Source organism: Manduca sexta, chromosome 3, assembly GCF_014839805.1.
Source record: "Manduca sexta isolate Smith_Timp_Sample1 chromosome 3, JHU_Msex_v1.0, whole genome shotgun sequence".
NCBI classification, from domain to species: Eukaryota; Metazoa; Arthropoda; class Insecta; order Lepidoptera; family Sphingidae; genus Manduca; species Manduca sexta.
Window position 1 is genome coordinate 8,043,360 of NC_051117.1, and position 19,767 is coordinate 8,063,126.

Consider the following 19,767-nt stretch of genomic DNA (forward strand, 5'->3'; position numbering starts at 1 on the left):
CCATTGGGATTTGAATAAGTTTCATTATCGATCAAAGTTTTTTGCAGCAGAGTAATAAATATCTGAAGAACCTAAACCTACACCTTAAATATCTAAAGCTAAAAATATCTTACCCAGGTCCAGCTCCTGGTATCAGACGCTGACGTGGAGTCGTACAAGCAGATCAAGGCTGACCTGGATCTACTGCGGCAGAGCGTCGAGAAATCAGAGCTGTGGGTGTTCAACAAGGGCCGCGCGGTCATATTGGACGAACACACTGGTAGTAAGGGTGATTTTGGTATAACAATATGATTAAATTGAATGTGATGATACAACGTCCAAATATAATGTATAATAACCAATAACAGTCGTGTGCCTTAAAAGAATGTAAAAGTAATTACTATTAGCTATTCGCAGCTTCTGTTCACTAGATATACTCTGGTGGATTAGATCGCGGCTTATAAAATCATGTATATGGCGGCTTCTACTCAATAGCACACAAAACAAACCTGAAACCTTCCTATCAGCTATAAATAAATAAATATATCCTATGTTTAAAAAGGTTGCGGCAATAGCGACCTAACGTTGTAACACATTTTAGGTCCAACAGGTACGGTGGGTCCGGGCGGGGCGGTGCTGGAACGCAACGCGTCGCTCGACAACGTCCTCGACACTTCTAGAACGGCCAAGCACGACCACAACGAGTATAAGAAAATTAAAGAGGTAAACGAGTATAATTCATGTTATGCTGTCTTATTGTGTATGGTCGCTTGCTCATCATCAAAATGGTCATCAGCCCAATGCAGTCCACTGCTAGATATAGGCCTCTCCCAAAGTACGCCACAGCGCGGTCTGCTGTTTTATGCATCCAGTCGCCCTCTTGTGTAAGTGGTCATCGCTCTTACACAAATGGTGACTTGCATTTGGACTCAATTTGAGATCTGAATGTTTTTAGAATACCTTTTAACGTTCATTATGCTTTATGCGTGTTAATATCAGAGATTTGAGTTTTATAAAATTCGAATATAGCTGACGCCTGAGTTCCTGTTATTTATTAATAGCAATATGTTTTTATAGATACAGTCTTGCCTTCACACCCACCACTACAACTCCTGTAAGCCAGGATCAGCAGTGGCACGCATTTTATGACACCGAGCAGTGAAGCCTGGCGAATCTCAGGCACACTAATTTGTCTATCTATCTCGCAACGAAATTTATCAAATAGTAAGATAGACAGGAGTTGGGAATATTAATTGTCCATTTCCACAGCAAAGCGGAAGACAAAATAATGAACTAGTTGATTAGCAATAAGATTGTTTCCAGATCCTACAGCGCATGATAAAGTACTGCACGCAGGGCAACAGCGGCGCCGAGCCGGGCCGCGCGCGCCCGCGCCGCCACGAGCAGCGCCTGCTGCGCAACATCGGCGTGCACAACATCGTGCTGGACCTGCTGCAGGTACCACTTACAACTATTTTTTATCTTTTTAATGCAATTTGTCTAAAAAGTACGTGAATGCCTTGTTATTGTAGTTGTTACCACGCTGAAGTTCTATGTTCGAATCTCCTTTACGGCAAAGTGATATTGGGTTTTTCTATTTAGTGTCGATCTTTAATTTACGTTCCATGTGGCGATTGGCACGCGCCTTATTAATCATGGGACGGAATACACACGACGAGAAATTGATACACTGGTTGTGCCTCTGCCTAACCCTTCAGAGATTAAGTAATGTGAATTTGTATGAGTACTTTTGTATAGCCAATATAATTAAATATCTGGTATTTCTCTATTATTAAACCGTCGTCGAAAATGGAGATTATTTGTGTATATATAGTGTTGATTTGTCTCACTATCACTCGATAAATGTACCTACCCTCCAATACTTATGAGTATTATGAAAACCACGACTTTGGTTTTTTTAAAGCCACATTTTATAAAATTATTGGTCTCGCCTGCTAAACTTGTCAATAGCAAGTCGTTAATATAAAAGAAAATTTCTTGATGGCAGGTGCCTCACGATGAAGACGACGCGGCGATGGACGAGCTGCTAGCCCTGGCTCACGAGTTCCTGCAGAACTTCTGCCACGGCAACCAGCAGAACCAGGCGCTGCTGCACAAACATCTCGACCTGTTCCTCAACGCTGGGGTAAGGGATGAAAGTATTTGTACGAGTCGATGGTTAACATGGAAACATGGAACAACAATGGAAACCTGTTGGTAGACTTTTTGCAACTTCAGTCACTTTACAACCTCCTGATATAGGTGGTTTTCCTTTCTACTCTGGCACCGCAGTGACTTTACAGCACTTGATATTAGGTTAACTATAGCCCAAGAAAAATGTCGACCAACCAGCCAAATAGTTAATTTTGTTACTATCAAGAAACATATATAAAGCTGATTTTCCTTTCATGCTGACGTTCGTGACTCAATTTATCTGTATTTCCAGATAAGAGAAGCGCAAACCGTGTGCGCGATATTCAAAGACAACCCGACGCTGTGCTCCCACGAGGGCAATGAGAAGGTGGTGGGTCACTTCGTGCACTGCATCGAGTCGCGCGGCCGCCGGCCCGCCTACCTGCGCTTCCTGCAGACCATCGTGCATGCCGACACGCAGTACATCCGACGCAGCCAGGACCTTGTCATGCAGGAGGTATGCACTAGAGTAGGATAAGGCGGGATGTAATCATTATTTTTTTATTGCTTTTAATGACGATGGCCTGATGGTAAGCAATATGACAGCCCATAAGCAGTAGAAACACCATCCAACACCTTAAATTACAAAGTATTGTTGGTATTCCACTGCGCTCGTCATCCTGAGACATGAGATGTTAAGTCTTATTATGTCCAGTAGTAATACTGGCTTCAATGTCCTTCTTACCGTAATACAACAGTGACTACATACTGCTGCTTGGCGGCAGAAATAGACATTGCGGTGGTAGCTACCCAGGTGGACTCTCGCAATATAATGCATTCTCAGCACGATGGCTAATGTCCGCCTGTAATTCCTTGCTCGTTTTCAGGTACCATTCGGTGCTTGCCTTGGTCCACATAACGCGTGAACTATAGACAAAGATATAATAAAATCCAAATAGCTGGAGCTACAGGCACACCTGATATACAGCATGATCACAATTCCTACTCTTGTTTTTTGGTAGATGGTGAATGCGGGCGAAGACGTGCTGGTGTTCTACAACGACAAAGTATCATTCAACTACTTCATAGAGATGATGAAGCAGTACAAAGCAACCAGCGAGATGCCGGAGCCGTTGACGTGAGTTCTGCAATCATTTTTTTTTTTCATCAATTTGGCCAACAGAAAATATTAAAGGACCAATGAATTAATAAAAAAGCAGCTTGCGTTATACAACAAAATTTTATAATAACACTAACTTTTGCTGACAGCTCCTCCCGTGTCATGATTTTTCTGGATAAAAAGTCCCGGGTATATAAAAATATATTCCGGGATAAAAATAACCTATAGCAGCGGTCGGCAACATGCGGCCCGCGAACGTTCTGATTGTGGCCCGTGACTGTTTTGTAATAAGGCTTAAACATCAAAATAAATATATTAAATTAAGAGTAAACGCATTTAAGGCAGGGTTTCTAGGTTTAATGTTATACATATGTCCCCCCTTTAGTTAATGTGGTCCTTGCCTACCAAACTGTTGCCGACCGCTGGCCTATAGGACTCAGAAGTAATATAGCTTTCTAAAGTTCCACAGAATTCCTACGATAAACAAAATCGTGTTAAATCCAGGTACCACATCCAGCTGGTGAAGCTGCTGACCTGCTGCACGATGGGCAAGAACGTGTACACGGAGATCAAGTGCCACTCGCTGCTGCCACTCGACGACATCGTCTCCATGATCACGCACTCGCACTGCATACCGGAGGTACGGCTGATTATGTTCCACAAGCTAGTGCCAGTGGCTCTACCTGTGTGAAAAAATTCTTTTCGGTATAAATATTTTCCTGGAAAAATAGCCTATAGCACTCAGGTCAAAATTGGTTAAATAGTTCCTGAGATTAACGCATTCAAACAATCTCTTCAGCTTAGCTTAGATTTATATTTGATTATGATTATGTTCCTTTCACACCTTGTTTATTAATTTTTGTAGCGTCCGTTCTCTCTTTGTTTCGTTCTTGATGATTATCGTCCACCCCTTTTTTAATTTATGAAGATCCTTAAATTTTTGAAAATGCAGCTGTATATTTTCATAGTATTGTTTATTTTTATAGCAGTGCAATCAATTGCTCCAAGAAAATCGGTCTACCAAGCTATTTTAATAGACAGTAATATAGTAGGAGTCTTTGTGAACTGAAGTTCTTGGTTCCAGGTGAAAGAAGCGTACGTCGGCTTCCTGAACCACTGCTACATCGACACCGAAGTGGAGATGAAGGAGATTTATAGCAGCAACTACATGTGGGACCTGTTCGAGCGCTCCTTCTTGGAGGACATGAACGCCATCCTCCAGAGCGACCTCGCCTGTGAGTAAAACCAACTGCTCGGACAGTTATACAGGCGTGGGAAACTAGCCAACGACACTTAATGGCGAATGGAGTGGGGTTCAGATAGAGTGTTGACTGACGATGCTCGCCACTCGCCAACCGACACAATTGTACTGATAAGTAAGTCACTGGTAGGTCTCTCATATGTGAGAGTCCGCCTGGGTAGGTGCCACCACAATGTCTATTACTACCGCCAAGCAGCAGCGTGTAGTCACTGTTGTGTTCCGGTTTGAAAGACATTGTGGCCAGGGTAACTACTGGACATAAGACTTAACACCGCATGTCTCAGGATGGTGAGCGCGGTGGAATACCAAACAATACTTTGTAATTCAAGGTGTTGGATGGTGTTTCTACTGTTTATGGACGGTCGTATCGCTTACCACCAGGTGGACGGCAAGCTCATCTCATTATTCACAATAAAAAAAAAATATCCCGAGACTCATTAATATGGGTCACTGTGGCGATTACGCCTTATGGTCCTTAGGCGGATATGACTACCATACCAACAGTGTTAGTTGTTCCGTCCCCAGGGGCGAGTGAAGGCGCGTCATCGTCTCACAAGTGGTCCCCTAGCAGCTCGCACAAGGCGTGGGTCAACTACGTGACGGACGTACTCATGCACACCATTTGCACGTTCTTCAACTCGCCGTTTAGTGACCAGAGTACTACCGTGCAGGTCAGTATAGAACATACATAAAATAAAATAAATAAATAAAATAACCCTTCATTGCTGTTGCTAATTGCAATAGGTATCTTATAACTTATTACTTATTTATATAACTATTTTTGACAATACTATTACTTAATATCGGCAATCGGTTTCTTTTTGCAACAGCTTGTCCTACGACAAAGGCCTCCTCTAAGGATTTCCATGAGAATCCATGGAAATCCATGCTCCATTCCAAGCCCATGGAAATCCAGAACATACATATCAACGGTTTAAAAGTTGACTCAAGCGACATTTTGCGACACTAAATTTCTTTCAATTGTGTCATAAAATCATCACCATTTTCTATGTTTTTTTTTAACCTAGTTAATTTTTGTCGAAAAATAATGTCGATTAAGACAATAGGGGACCGACCGATGCTTGATTTTGTACATTATTCTATATGTAATGGTTAATAATACGAAAAAGAAGCACTGCTGCGAAAACTGCATAAATATTGGTTAAAAAATGAGCGAGCAATTCATATTTAAAATATTGTAATGTACAGAATTGGGCGCGATGTGGGGATATCGCTTCATCTCTTTCTTTAGCCCGCGTCGGAATTCCCGATGACGTCACGTGTGGGTATTTCGTCTCTTTTCTGTTTCTTGTAAATTACCCTTTCTACCGAAATTCAAAGACTTATAACTTGTTGATTTTTTACCGGATTTTAATAATTCTTTCTGTGTTATAATTTATATTATGTAAATATTTGATAATAGTAAAGAACAAAAATGAGCCCGGTACCCTATTAGCCTTTCAACCGTCAATATTTAAAAAGTATTTGGTATGCCAATTATATAGTCAATTCTTAGACAAATATAAGGAATGCGGCGATTGATCTTTAATTTCTGCCAAAAAATAAACTCATGCGCATTTAAAAAAATACTGTTGTATTTGGCAGATTCGTGTGACACAAAACTGCGCTTTCTATGTAGTAGTAACGTTGAAAGTAACAATTTTTTTGTCAGCGGCAATAAAGGCATGACGCGTGCTCTCTTGATTCATGTTAAATAATAAAATGTTTAATTATTTTTTGATATTTTATTGCACACGGACTCTGAACCTCGTAAGTATTATTATAAATATCGAATAAATAATGTTAAACTAAATATTCATTATATAATTTTATAAGACATATGAGACATTATATTGAAATATAAACTTTATCCCGCAGACTCGACAGTCGATATTCGTGAAGCTGTTACAAACGACATTCGGAATCTACCAGTGTCCCTGGCTCACACCCCCTCAAAAACTGAATGTAGAGAAATGCATACGAACTTTGAGTGAAGTTGGTAAGTTAAATATTTGTTATAATTATAACTTTGTTTTTCCATCAATATTTTGATATTTATAGTCTGCATACATTGGATTATTGTGTCCCTCATTGTTCCACAGTTTCTTTCGACTTTATTTTACTCAACACTAGGTTTATGCCTGTGACTCCACTCGCGTGAAAAAGTTATTCGGGACAAATGGAATCGGATTAAAGTTTGAGATCGTTTATCGAAAACGGCTGTATATCAGTATAAAAAAAAAACAAATACAAAACTCAAGATTTTGCTTTTATTATAAAATCTTCTATTAAATTTTTTTATCGATTTTCAACAGCCAAATCGCGCAGTATAGCAATACCTTTAGAGCTGGAGGCCAAGATACAGACAGTGTTCGAGAAAGCTGCGGCATTGTCCCGACAGACCAGCAAGTGGCTGCTAGCATCCAAGACCTCCAAATTGGAGAAGATGGCTTCTCAGGTATGCTGGTATTTTTTTTTAATTTTGTAACTTATAATATATTGTGGTCTAATTTTCGAATCAAAAATTTGTGACGGAACAAAATACTACAAACGTGTTAGAACTTCCAATTGTATTTATATAGCAGGTTGATTGTTAGAGGTCTAGTCAGTTCCCGACAGTCGGCATTGGGCCGTAAGACCGGTGAAACCAACATAACCATTCCACTCATCCCTCACTCCCAGTCGTGCTAGCAATAACGTGTTTATTCCCCACAAAAAAAAAATGCGGCTATTCAGTTTGGTTTTAATTTATTTACCAATGTTTTCATAAACTATTCCAATTGCTCCATTATCTGTATTGTAATGGACCAATCAAAGCGAAAGATTTTTGACATGGTTACATACGACTTCTTTTAATCGGTTTATTCTCGAGATGGGACGAAGATTAAGATTCGAATCGTTTATTAAAAGAGGCTGGTTTTTTTTAGTTTACAATCCACAGGCTTCCTCCCCAATAATCACGCACAATATGTATCCCCCAGTCGAACCTGCAAAACGACAGATCTGTGATGGAAGGCCTGCAGGAGATAGTGGCGCTCCTGGAGGAGCAGCTCCGGCCGCTGCTGCAGGCGGAACAGTCGCTGCTCGTCGACATCCTCTACAAGCCGCATCTCCTCTTCACCAGCTCCGGGGAGATAGGCCAGCCCGACACCAGCGGCATATTTATATCCAGGTATTATGTTAACTAATTATTCCTGGAATTTATTAGTGTAATAGGGATGTATAGATTCAAAAAATTATAGTGATTTGTTAAAATTTAAAAAAAAAATCGGATTTCATCGCGATTTTCATATTTTAATTTTCTCTCAACGTTTCGAAGACTTTGCAGCTTTCATGATCACGGGGGGACTGAGGTGTTGGTAATCCGCAAAGTCAAAGTAACAATATCTACCTACATTTTACAATTATACTTTTTTTTTTTTTTTATCGATGATGTCTGCGAATTCCTTTTTCAGTATTATTAGAATTAAACAACAGATATAAAAAAAAAAAAACTCTTTTCTTGGATATAAATTCTATGGTAACTGTTTTTTATATAATTTCCCGCATTTATTAATAAGATCTCATGGAAGCTGTATTCCACAAAATATAATACAGATATGATTTTTATTTTACTCCGTAGACTTATCCGCCACACGGAGAAACTTCTAGAAGAGAAAGAAGAAAAGTTGTGCGTTAAAGTGTTGCGTACTTTGAGGGAGATGATGGCCGTCGATCCTGAATACGGTGAAAAGGTAAAAAAAAATATACGTAGCTGAATTTATACACTTACAACTATATACTTAGTTTTTGGTAAATAAAATGTGTTATGGCTTGGTGCTGATTTAGACTTATTTTAAATTTAGGTTCGTGGCATAAATGAATGGACTCCGAATATTCGAAATAGAATTTACATTTTTTTTTTAATTTAACCTAGTCGTTACAATAGAAAGCAAATCAAGTGCTTTACATTGTTTGTAGAGGGAAAAAAGGGGTAGGGCACAATCAAACAATGTCGATACAGAATAAGTACTGTTACGTCATTACTTATTCTTGTGACTAATAAAAAATGTCGCCAATGATTCTCGATAAATACAATCTTGAACAAAATGTTACGGAAAATTTATATTAGACGTTTGTTTAATTGCTATTTTGTTTCTTATTCGATTAAATCTAACAGATTACCATTAAGAGATACCTCTCCACATATATCTGTTTTAACAATGTTGCTCTTACATCTTTTGTCATTCCCACCAGGGCAATCAACTGCGCAACAAACTCCTATCACAATACTTCATCAACCGTAAATCCGAGCCGAAGATACAGCCGCCCCCGCCGTCGATAGCAGTCACCCACGGACCTGGCGGTAAGTGCAGTTCGCATAGATAGATAACACGTAGATTATAATAGTTAGGTAATAGATATGCTGGCGGTGTAACGGATTTAGACTGAATACGGATAGGCGGATGTGCAGACAGGAATATATTTAACCTAGTATGTGAAAATAACTTGTTAAATTATGTAATTTTGTTTTCTGAAAAGACCTAGTCTAAATAATAGACTGTTTGGTAGAGCAAGGTTGAATTTAGCTATAAGTTAGTTAAGTCAAGTTTAACTTGGATACTACGATTATCTAACAGACAATCAAGGTGAAGAATTTACGTTGCTGTTGCATTGTAGTGAAATGCGAGCGGTCCATAAATATCCTTCAACAAAAACTACAATCCATTATTATTAAGAAAGAATTGTCGACCCGTTACACCACCAGTACGTAATCATGAGCGTGCGCACATATAGCTTGACGTGCGTGAGCTAGATACATTTCAGACGAGTTGACGATCATGTTTAGTCACATATTGTAGAAAGGTATTTTATCTTGCTTTAATTTACACACAAAATTAAGCTTATTTAAAGTTTATATTACAATGACATGCATCGACACTAATGAGATTAAGTTTTAACTCAAAAGAAGATATCTAAACAATTTAACATAAAATTTACTTTACGCATATGTGTGGTTAAAATAATTTGAATTCAATAATAAAATAATAAAAGCAAAATAAAATAGTTACAGTAAACAGCACGAGTCATGAGCACAGAATAGTGGTGGGGGTGAGCTATGTACAAATTTAACCAAAGTGTAACCGGATGGCACACGTCAGCCAATCGACATCGAGCATTGACTGAAGAACCAATCGCGTGAAGCGTTGGTCCTTAAACCGACCAATCACGAGTGTGCTCAATACTCGTGCCTCTGATAATGTCTAATCCGTGTTAAACATATAAGTAATAACAACATTAAAGCCCGTATTCACAAACGTTCCTTAGCTTGTTTCTTATTACATTTAACATAATAATAAATATATAAATGACAGCGACTATTGTGTAGGCATAAGGGAAATGTGATATCATATTGCTAATTTTAAGATACATTACTTATGGTAGCTCTCATATATGAGAGTCCGCCTGGGTAGGTACCACCGCAATGTCTATTTCTGCCAAATAGCAGTGTGTAGTCACTGTTGTGTTCCAGTTTGAAGGACATTGTAACCAGTGTAACTACTGGACATAATAAGACTTAATATCTCATGTCTCAGGATGGCGAGCGCAGTGGAATACCAAACAATACTTTGTAATTCAAAGTGTTGGTGTTACTACTGTTTATGAGCAATCGTATCTCTTACCATCAGGCGAACGACAAACTCGTTCCATCACTCAAAGCAATAAAAAAAAACATTACTTGGGTGTCAGAGAAACACAGCTAATCAGTCAAAGAAATACTATGAAATTGCCGACACGATGCGTTAGTTCATACTGTGCTTCCTCGTAGTATTGTTTGTGAATACGAGTGTCAATATAGTATCACCGTAACATATAGTTTAGCGGCGTAGCAATACCGATGTTTTGTATTTTCCACAACATCGCATGCGACGCAGACTCACATCCGCATCAGCTGAAGACAGGTGCGTGTACACACGTTTGTGTTGTCGCGTTTTGTGGTTTCTTTTTGTGAGGTATATAGGGTGCTTCAATATCTGTGTTTTTTTTTTTTTAATAATAAATGAAGACAATGTTATGTAAACGAGAAGAAATATTGGGAGTTTTAGTTGCGTAAAAATGAATCTAACTTCTCGTTATTACTGAAAATCAAAATAAAATTAATTACGTCAGTTCAACCCATAAATGTGCCAGAGACCTAATTTATGCTATTAAAATATTTTACTATGGTATAAATTATAATACCCCAACATTTACACAACAAATATAACTTTAACACAATAAAAATATCTTACTATTTTCACTTTTTGCTGCCAAAATATAACACTTAACACTATAACACTTTTATTGAAGCACCCTGTATAATATTCACTATGCAGCATAGGCCTCCATGCGTTTTTTTGTTCACTCTAGATCTCGCCTGCCTAAGGTTTTTGATTATAGACCAGTATAGTTTGGTCGTATTATTTAGCAATTAGTTTTGTTATTTTTTTTAATATCACCCGCAATAATTATTTTTTTTTATCGTTAATTAAATGTGTTCATTTGATTTTATATACCCATTTATAATTATATTTAGATAGAATGCTAGCCTATGTTTCCAAAGCTTTTTTATCAATACTTCACTCACTACCTCGCTCGCCATTCGGATCATAATATTATTTATCAGTATTTTTGATTTCTATATATCTTATCCCATTTTTATGTGCGGAGTTGCCACAGTACAGTTTTCAATAATTAATTTGCCCCGTTGATATTTCGTACGAACTCCCTTTTGCAATTTTCAGATTCTCAATGCTAACTCGATCTATTCCACAAAGATAAATATGATATATATAGCTATGTTGCATCTAAAACATGCTCAAATAAGTGTTAAAAATGAAGGATTTTTTGTATAAATGTTACTTATCTCCGGTATATTCCATTTGATACAGTAAAGCATCGCAGCAGAGCATTAGAAAATATGCTAGTGTCAGAAATATTTAAGTACCCTTTCCTTGCACTTATTACTTCCAGATTGTCAGACTTTTGAAATGTTTTATAATTGTTCTTATTCTCCTCTCGCTTAACTTCTACCCTTATTATTTCCTGTCCCACTGCTGGTCACGAGCCTTCTCTACTATTGCGAGGATTTATGTTTTAGTCCACCACACTGGCCTAGTGCCGGTTGGCAGATATCCCTTTGAAAATCTTGAATTCCTCAATTACATAAAGGCATACAAAAATTGCTTCTGTTTTTCTATATCTATGTCCATATCCCGTGCAGCAAAAGTGCTGATGCGCACCGGTCAGACCCTGGCGCAAGTACAGGCACACCTGGACAAGGAAGGCGCTTCCGACCTAGTCGTGGAGCTGGTCATCAAGAGCACCAATCGACCCGCCATATTCCTAGAGGCAATACAACTTGGTAAGAGAGGAAACCGATTTTATAATAACTTGTAAAAAAAATTATATGTCACAAATACACACACCATGATATTATTAAAAAGAAAACAAATTATCTAGCTCTCTGCATATATAAATGTGTATGTATGTCCCCTATCGACTTCTTAAACAACTGGAGCGATTTTATGGCAAGTTTTAGATTAGCCCAACAGGTGATCTTAAGAAATTTGGTGGCGAACGGAGGACCAGAATTCATTTGATTATAGATAAATAGTGCTTACCGTACGAAGCTTCGGCGAGTAAATAATAAAAATCAAGTAGAAAATTTATATTATGTTTAGATTTATTGAATTTGCTAATATATTCGTCAGGTATCGCTCTTCTGGAAGGCGGAAATCCAATAATTCAGCACAGCATTTTCACTAAATTGCAAAATGGCGAGATATCTCAAGCCTTCCTCAAAGTAAGTTATATGTTTGTGTTAATATAGTACTTTAGTTATAGAAGAATTATTTTTTGTATGGCCACGACAATATGCCTTACTGCACCTCATGTTAAACGAAGTGGCCTTCACATAGAGTGTCGATTAAAAAAGATGTTTATCCCTCGCCAGTCGACACAATTATGCCGGCCTGTTGAAACCATGGTTTGAACATTATTGTAATCTATCTACCAATAAATCTTCAGTATGTGCTCACAAATTTCGTCCAGGTGTTCTACGACAAGATGCGCGAGGCCCAGCAGGAGATCCGCTCGCTGGCGGCCAGCAGCACCACCGCCGCCGGTACCGAGAAACAGCGCTCCAGCCACTCCGAGAAACAGAAACAGCCTTCTGTCGACGGTGAGTGTATTCTAAACACTCCTAAATACAATATTTTATTTTAGGCGAAGTGATTACACCTAAATGTGTAAAATTAAATATATTTTTTGGTTATACGTGGTTTTGACATCATAAATTCAGAAATTGAAAAAAAAATAAGAATTTAACGCAGAAACTACACTACAGATTTCGATAGAATTTGGTAAGCATATAGATCATATTCGAGAATAACATATAGGTTACGAAAATATATTTATTCTCGAAAACTATTACACAAATGGAGCCGTTACATATACTTATTAATGGTATAAAAAATGCTAACGCTTTTGACTGTATTAAACCGCGAGAATCAATTCCAAAAGACCTCACCAGAGAGAACGCGTTACTGAGTGTGACATTCACGTCGCCTATTAATCGCATGCGTATCGAACCGCGCCAAAGCACGCAATCGAAACGCGACGTGAACAGCTACCCCTCCACGTTCTCTATCTGGCGAGGTCTTTGATGTTTTTAAGATTGAAAAGATTAATTTAATTATTATAAAATATTTTGAATTTTTAACTTGCCTTTCATGCACCTACCATGTTTACCTCTGCATCACTCTAAGGTTGACTGGCAGAGTATGCCTATAGCATTGTCCGCCTGTATACATTTGTATGTATATGAAGTGCTAAATAAATAAAAGATGGACATTGTTTGTATTATAAATTCCATTTATAACATAATGTTACATGCCTTCAACTCTGTATATTAGAGTGTGTTGCAGGCAAGTCGGCGCCAGGGCCGCTGGTGGTGGGCGAGGAGATGGATGACGAGGTCTCCAACGCTTGCGGCTCAGCGGTGCACGCGTATTCAGACATACACACCATGTCGCATGGTACGTTATACTTAATAATAATGATTGAGTATGATTTTTAATATTGCGCCTGTCGTAATTGTGTGAGCAATTTTAATAAATTGAATAAGTGTAGTTATGAAAATAATATCGATATTTTTTAGATAATTTCGGTTAAATTTAATGTTGGAAGTATACTAAAAATCTAAGATGTAATCGATAGAATTATTTATTTGAAAAGGCTTGATTGCACAAAAAATATATTAAAGTACGTACCACATCGATATAATAAATATCGATTATAAATAATTATTTCATCGACAAATTTCCCCCAACTAACATATTGACATATTTCAAAGGCACAACAGTTCTAGAAGAGATAATGGCTGAGAAAAAGCGTGAAGCGGGCAGTACTGACGTGCTGCCGGCCAAGGTGGCTGTCATGCGACCCATACTCAGGTTCCTGCAGCTCATGTGCGAGAACCACAACCCAGACTTACAGGTATGTGGAAAAAGATAATAAGCATAATGTAGACAGATAGAAGTATCATTAGGTTCCTATGTTCAGCTGTGGCTCTACTGTGGTTGATGAGTGGCATCAACAGAGCTCAATACTTATAATAAGTTGATTAGGATGGAATAAATGTTAATTGTTCTACTTAATTTAGGCTCTATCATCAAATTGGATATTCATTTTCTCCTACTAGGTCCTGAAATCTATACATATAAAACAAAGTGCCCAAAAGCTTTCTGTCTGTTGTGATTTTCTCAAAATCTACTGAACGGATTTTTGTACGGTTTTTACTTGAGATAGTGCAATTCTTGAAGAAGGTTTAGGTTAATACTACATTACAGTTTTATGTAAATTGAGTGAAATATAACGATTACTGTTGAAGAGGTCGCATGGTTTTAAAAAATCTTGTGGGTAAAGCCGCGGGCACAGCTACACACAATGATGTCACAGATCTATATTATTTCATGTCTGCCTACCCCGCCTGTACTACCGTCGACATATATTTTGTTCACAGAATCTACTACGAAACCAAAACAACAAATCGAACTACAACCTAGTGTCGGAAACGCTGATGTTTCTGGACTGCATATGCGGTTCGACCACCGGTGGGCTCGGCCTTCTGGGCCTGTACATCAATGAGGGCAACGTGGCCCTCATCAACCAGACCCTGGAGACCCTCACTGAATACTGTCAAGGTCGGTATATGTAGGATCACGAGGCGAGAGCACTGTGGTCAGTTTGGCGTCCAACGCGTCATCTTGCAGCGCGATAGACGATATTCATTGTCTATTGATTTGGTCTATTGGTTTACATGTGCTTGTAATCTCGCCCTCACCACTGTTTATCTGTGCTCATTTGTTCCGTTTACTGTAATTACCCAGGCAAGATTAATAACTGACCAATTTGAGCATCAATTTAAATAACATAATATGGAGACTTTGCAGGATGAAATATGTAATTCTGTTACGTTTTTTAAAACATATGCAAATCTATCTATACTTATTACAATAAAGTTCCCTTTTTTGTCTCTGTATATTATCGATTTTCTCAAAATCTATTGAACGGCTTTTTATGAAATTGGGTATGAGGATAGTTTAAGACCCTGGGAAGGCTATTTTCTATCCCGCGAAAATATATAGCGGGAGTTTTATCCTGGAAAACTACTTCACGCCGGCGTACCCGCGAGCAAAAGCTAGTAGTACCATAATAACTCGATTTAACCACCGTATTTACATCGATATTACCACGTAGTAAAGTCTATTTTCCACAGGCCCGTGCCACGAGAACCAGAACTGCATAGCAACGCACGAAAGCAACGGGCTCGACATAATAACGGCGTTGATATTGAACGACATAAACCCGCTCGGCAAGACGCGCATGGACCTCGTCCTGGAGCTGAAGAACAACGCGTCCAAACTGCTGCTCGCGATCATGGAGTCCAGGAACGACTCCGAGAATAACGCCGAGAGGATATTGTATAATATGAATCCGAAACAGCTGGTGAGTTGTACAATATTATGTATGCATATATTTCCGTCATGAAGTTGTCTACGCATGGGTATAAATGGCTGCCGAACATAATCGGTATGTTAAGACCGGAATTTAAAATTAATTCTTAGCTCAAATAAATTAGTATTAACTTTCATATGATTTATCTAATTGAGCAAATCAGTTTTGCAAAATTAACTTACCCTGTAAGAATTAGGAAAGTGTGACGTCTGCTAACTCCACTAGGCCTATGGGGTAGACGCTTTAACCTTCCAGTAGAGGCTTCCGTGATTACAGGGATTCAATACTTAATAGTCCACTTTGTAGGTTGGATTATTTCTACATAACACAGTCGAATTGTTTGTGTGTGGTGCAGGTTGATGTTGCGTGTTCAGCCTTCCATCAGGAGCAGGGCGCAGACGCGGACTCGGAGTGCGACGACGACTCGCCCGTGCAAGGCGTCTCGCCCAAGGAAGTGAGTGCCATGTCACAACACTATTATTTAGTGTATAGGAACTGCAGCGTAAAGTTATCTGTATGGCTTAAATAATGTGATTTTTTTTTTCTTTACTTGTTGATTTGAGTATGTCGTGTGTTGTGCAGGTGGGCCACAACATCTACATCCTGTGCCACCAGCTTGCCGCACACAACAAGGAGCTGGCGGCGCTGGTGCGAGCCGCGCCCGCCGGCCCGCACGCGCACGCGCTGCAGTACTACCGGACTCACACGGCGCAGATAGAGGTACACTACCACTGCACTACACTACACTACACTACACTACACTACTCGTACACAACAAGGAGCTGGCGGCGCTGGTGCGAGCCGCGCCCGCCGGCCCGCACGCGCACGCGCTGCAGTACTACCGGACTCACACGGCGCAGATAGAGGTACACTACCACTGCACTACACTACACTACACTACACTACACTACTCGTACACAACAAGGAGCTGGCGGCGCTGGTGCGAGCCGCGCCCGCCGGCCCGCACGCGCACGCGCTGCAGTACTACCGGACTCACACGGCGCAGATAGAGGTACACTACCACTGCACTACACTACACTACACTACACTACACTACTCGTACACAACAAGGAGCTGGCGGCGCTGGTGCGAGCCGCGCCCGCCGGCCCGCACGCGCACGCGCTGCAGTACTACCGGACTCACACGGCGCAGATAGAGGTACACTACCACTGCACTACACTACACTACACTACACTACTCGTACACAACAAGGAGCTGGCGGCGCTGGTGCGAGCCGCGCCCGCCAGTTATATTTCCCAAATCGATACTTATTTAGTATCGCGTCAGAATATATAGATTAAATAATGAAGAATAAAACATCGAGTATGCATTCCGGTATCGATACCTCTATTTAAAAAATTATTAGACAAAGTGCAATATCGATACCTAAATCATTTCGTAACGATGTCAAATACGTTTCGCAGATAGTTCGAACGGATCGCAGCATGGAGCAGATAGTGTTCCCGATCCCTGAGATCTGCGAATATCTGCCGTCCGATAGTAAGCACAGAGTGCTGCAGAGCGCCGAGAGGGACGACCAGGGCAGCAAGGTCGCCGACTTCTTCTCGCGGCTGGACAACCTCTTCCACGAAATGAAGTGGCAGAAGAAGTTACGCGGTGAGACATATTAATATATAATTCAGTGTACACTGTTAAAAAATGTCGGAAACTGGATCCAAATTTTTAATTAGAAACAAAGAGCTGTGTTTTGAAACTTACGCTGGCTACCATTTCCTTCAGAGAGGAATACAACAGTGCTGGAACTATACTAATGAGTGTACGTTGTTTGGTGCTAGAAAGAGATATTGCGGGTAAAGTAACCAACAAAAGTAGTTGAACAAATTCAATTATAAACCGCCTTTAAACTTTTGTATCCGTATTAAAAATCGTTTATTTCTTCACTAAAATACACTTTAAAGGATATACCTTAGTTTATATGAAGACAAAAGAATATCTCGATTAAAGATTATATGGTGAAGCATTTTGAATTTGTTCAGCTACTTTTGTAGCTGACTGTACTTACCCAGCCTTACCTACCTAATGAAGTAGCTCTGGCAGCTGCGTAAATCACGTACAAGCTATCTTCTTAAAGATGTGATAACCACTTTACACAAGGTGTCAAAACCGCCATAGTCGCCCACGTAAGTGTGTCGCGTTCCGGGACCAGTCTGTGAATATCCGATTCCAAAAGGCCGGCATAACTATGTCGACTGTCGAGGGCTAATCATGTCTCGTCATTCGATATTCTATTGGATACAACTCCATTTACCATTAGGTGCAGTGAGGTCACTGTGTCGTGATCATAAAAAAAAAACATGTAAACGAACATACTTATTTTACTCCACATATAAAATTCATAGAACTTTCTTACTCAATCGTTATTTAGTATTCCGGGATAAATTTGTCCCGCTATGTATTTCCCCGGGATAGAAAGTAGCCTATAACCTTCCCAGGGTCTTAAACTATCTCCATACAAAATTTCATAAAAATCCGTTCAGTATATTTTGAGAAAATCGCTAACATACAGACAGACAGAAAAGTTGACTTTTTTTTATAATATGTATAGATCCTAACCCAATAGGATCGTTTATAGCAATTGGGGATTAATGTAATGTATTGTTCTCAGGTCAACCACTTCTCTTCTGGGTGTCGTCCTACATGTCTCTGTGGAGCAATATATTGTTCAACTTCGCCGTACTCATCAACGTTATTGTGGCATTCTTTTATCCCTTCCAAGACGAAAATCCAAGTTAGTAATTATTGCCAAATGGAAATATCTAAAAAAAAATAATAATAAAACTATAATGTAGATATATGAGTCATTCCGCCGAAGTATTGATAATTTTTTTTTTATCAAGCTAGATTGTATAATCTTGTTAGTTATTTCGTGTTGACATATACTGGCCTCGGTGGCGCAGTAGGCAGCGCGTAAGTCTCATAATCTTAAGGTCGTGAGTTCGATCCTCACCCGGGGCATTAATTTTTAATTTAATTTTTTATTTATATCTTCAAACTATTTTAATTATTGGGGGATCGTTGTGTGGGAAGTTTGTTGAAACATTTTTTTTTTTTCTTAATTAGAAAAACATTCCTTCGGTACGTAATCGATTTTTTATTAGTGATGTAACGCTCTAATAAACCCCGTTATACTTGGCTTAATATTTTGTTATAACAATTTGAATTGTTACAATATAAGATGTTAGGGAGAGAGTAGGGGGAGAGGGTGATACGTAGTTACACCCCCTCCCTGTCCCTGCATCTCCTTGAACACACTGGTCGACATGAGTGTGACGTGTGACGTGTGGTGGTGTGCGGTGCAGAGCTGGGGCAGCACCTGTCGCTGGTGGTGTGGTGCGTGTCGGGGGTGGCAGGCGCGCTGGTGACGTGCCTGCCGCGCTCCTCGGGCGTGCGCGCGCTACTGGCCAGCGGCATCGTGCGCCTCATGTACTCCGCCGGCCCGGAGCCCACGCTCTGGACCCTCGCCATGCTCACCGTCAGTACCACACATTTACAAACCTTTGTCCTGGAACACAATCTAACAGACAGGGTCATCTCTCGTCCATCGACACTATTTCGATGCCATTCTACTCAACATCGAGTACTGTAGAGTCACACAACTTAACAAATAAAATGACCTATTTTCCAGCATACAGAAGTCTACAATTTTGTCTAGGACATAATCTATCCCTGTATCAAATTTCGTTATCTGTAGAGCAGCCTCTATATTTACGTCTAACAAAAAAAAAATTATATACTTAGTACAATACTAACTACTTTCTACATTGTTCTGAATCGTGCGCATCTATACTGTCCGTTATCCACAGATAGTGGTGAAGGGCATCCACTTGGTGAGCATAATGGGCAACCAGGGCACGCTGTCGAAGTCGACGCGGAACGTAATCACCGACCCGGAGCTGCTCTACCACAGCGTCTACTTGGTCTTCTGCTTCCTTGGTATATGCTGCCATCCTTTCTTCTTTTCGGTTCTGGTGAGTGACAAATATAACAGGCATTTTATCAATTTATTTATGTGTGTGTTTAAGGAATTGTAATTAGATTATTTATCATCTTTTCTAATAACTTCTTAAAGAATTCTTCTTTTATGATTTCAATTTATCCTTCAGCATACGACAATTCATTCTATGGAAATAATAAGCAACTGAAATTCATCCAAAATATGTTTTAATTTCATAATATTTAGATTGTATTTATTTATAAATGTATTAAATAATGC

The 19,767-nt window shown here is 39.5% G+C and overlaps 1 protein-coding gene and 1 non-coding gene across 10 annotated transcripts in view; both read left to right on the forward strand.

Moving 5' to 3' along the window:
• Positions 1 to 19,767, forward strand: part of LOC115442956 (inositol 1,4,5-trisphosphate receptor) — a gene marked incomplete at its 5' end in the record, with an annotated part of 46,913 nt that overhangs the window by 17,063 nt on the left and 10,083 nt on the right. For 3 of the 9 annotated variants that reach the window (XM_037438806.1, XM_037438833.1, XM_037438809.1), the window contains 27 exon segments: positions 118 to 268; positions 581 to 702; positions 1,303 to 1,437; positions 1,988 to 2,125; positions 2,426 to 2,629; positions 3,135 to 3,250; positions 3,737 to 3,872; positions 4,317 to 4,467; positions 5,019 to 5,164; positions 6,372 to 6,492; positions 6,809 to 6,951; positions 7,475 to 7,665; positions 8,116 to 8,227; positions 8,730 to 8,838; positions 11,737 to 11,877; positions 12,227 to 12,318; positions 12,567 to 12,696; positions 13,430 to 13,552; positions 13,870 to 14,012; positions 14,539 to 14,719; positions 15,295 to 15,524; positions 15,889 to 15,987; positions 16,116 to 16,253; positions 16,958 to 17,150; positions 18,160 to 18,282; positions 18,854 to 19,026; positions 19,358 to 19,522. In XM_037438806.1, the coding sequence (XP_037294703.1) occupies positions 118 to 268; positions 581 to 702; positions 1,303 to 1,437; positions 1,988 to 2,125; positions 2,426 to 2,629; positions 3,135 to 3,250; positions 3,737 to 3,872; positions 4,317 to 4,467; positions 5,019 to 5,164; positions 6,372 to 6,492; positions 6,809 to 6,951; positions 7,475 to 7,665; positions 8,116 to 8,227; positions 8,730 to 8,838; positions 11,737 to 11,877; positions 12,227 to 12,318; positions 12,567 to 12,696; positions 13,430 to 13,552; positions 13,870 to 14,012; positions 14,539 to 14,719; positions 15,295 to 15,524; positions 15,889 to 15,987; positions 16,116 to 16,253; positions 16,958 to 17,150; positions 18,160 to 18,282; positions 18,854 to 19,026; positions 19,358 to 19,522 (3,906 nt within the window). 9 annotated transcript variants of the gene reach the window in all.
• Positions 18,437 to 18,509, forward strand: Trnam-cau. Its single transcript has one exon. It is a non-coding gene; the product is annotated as a tRNA-Met (tRNA).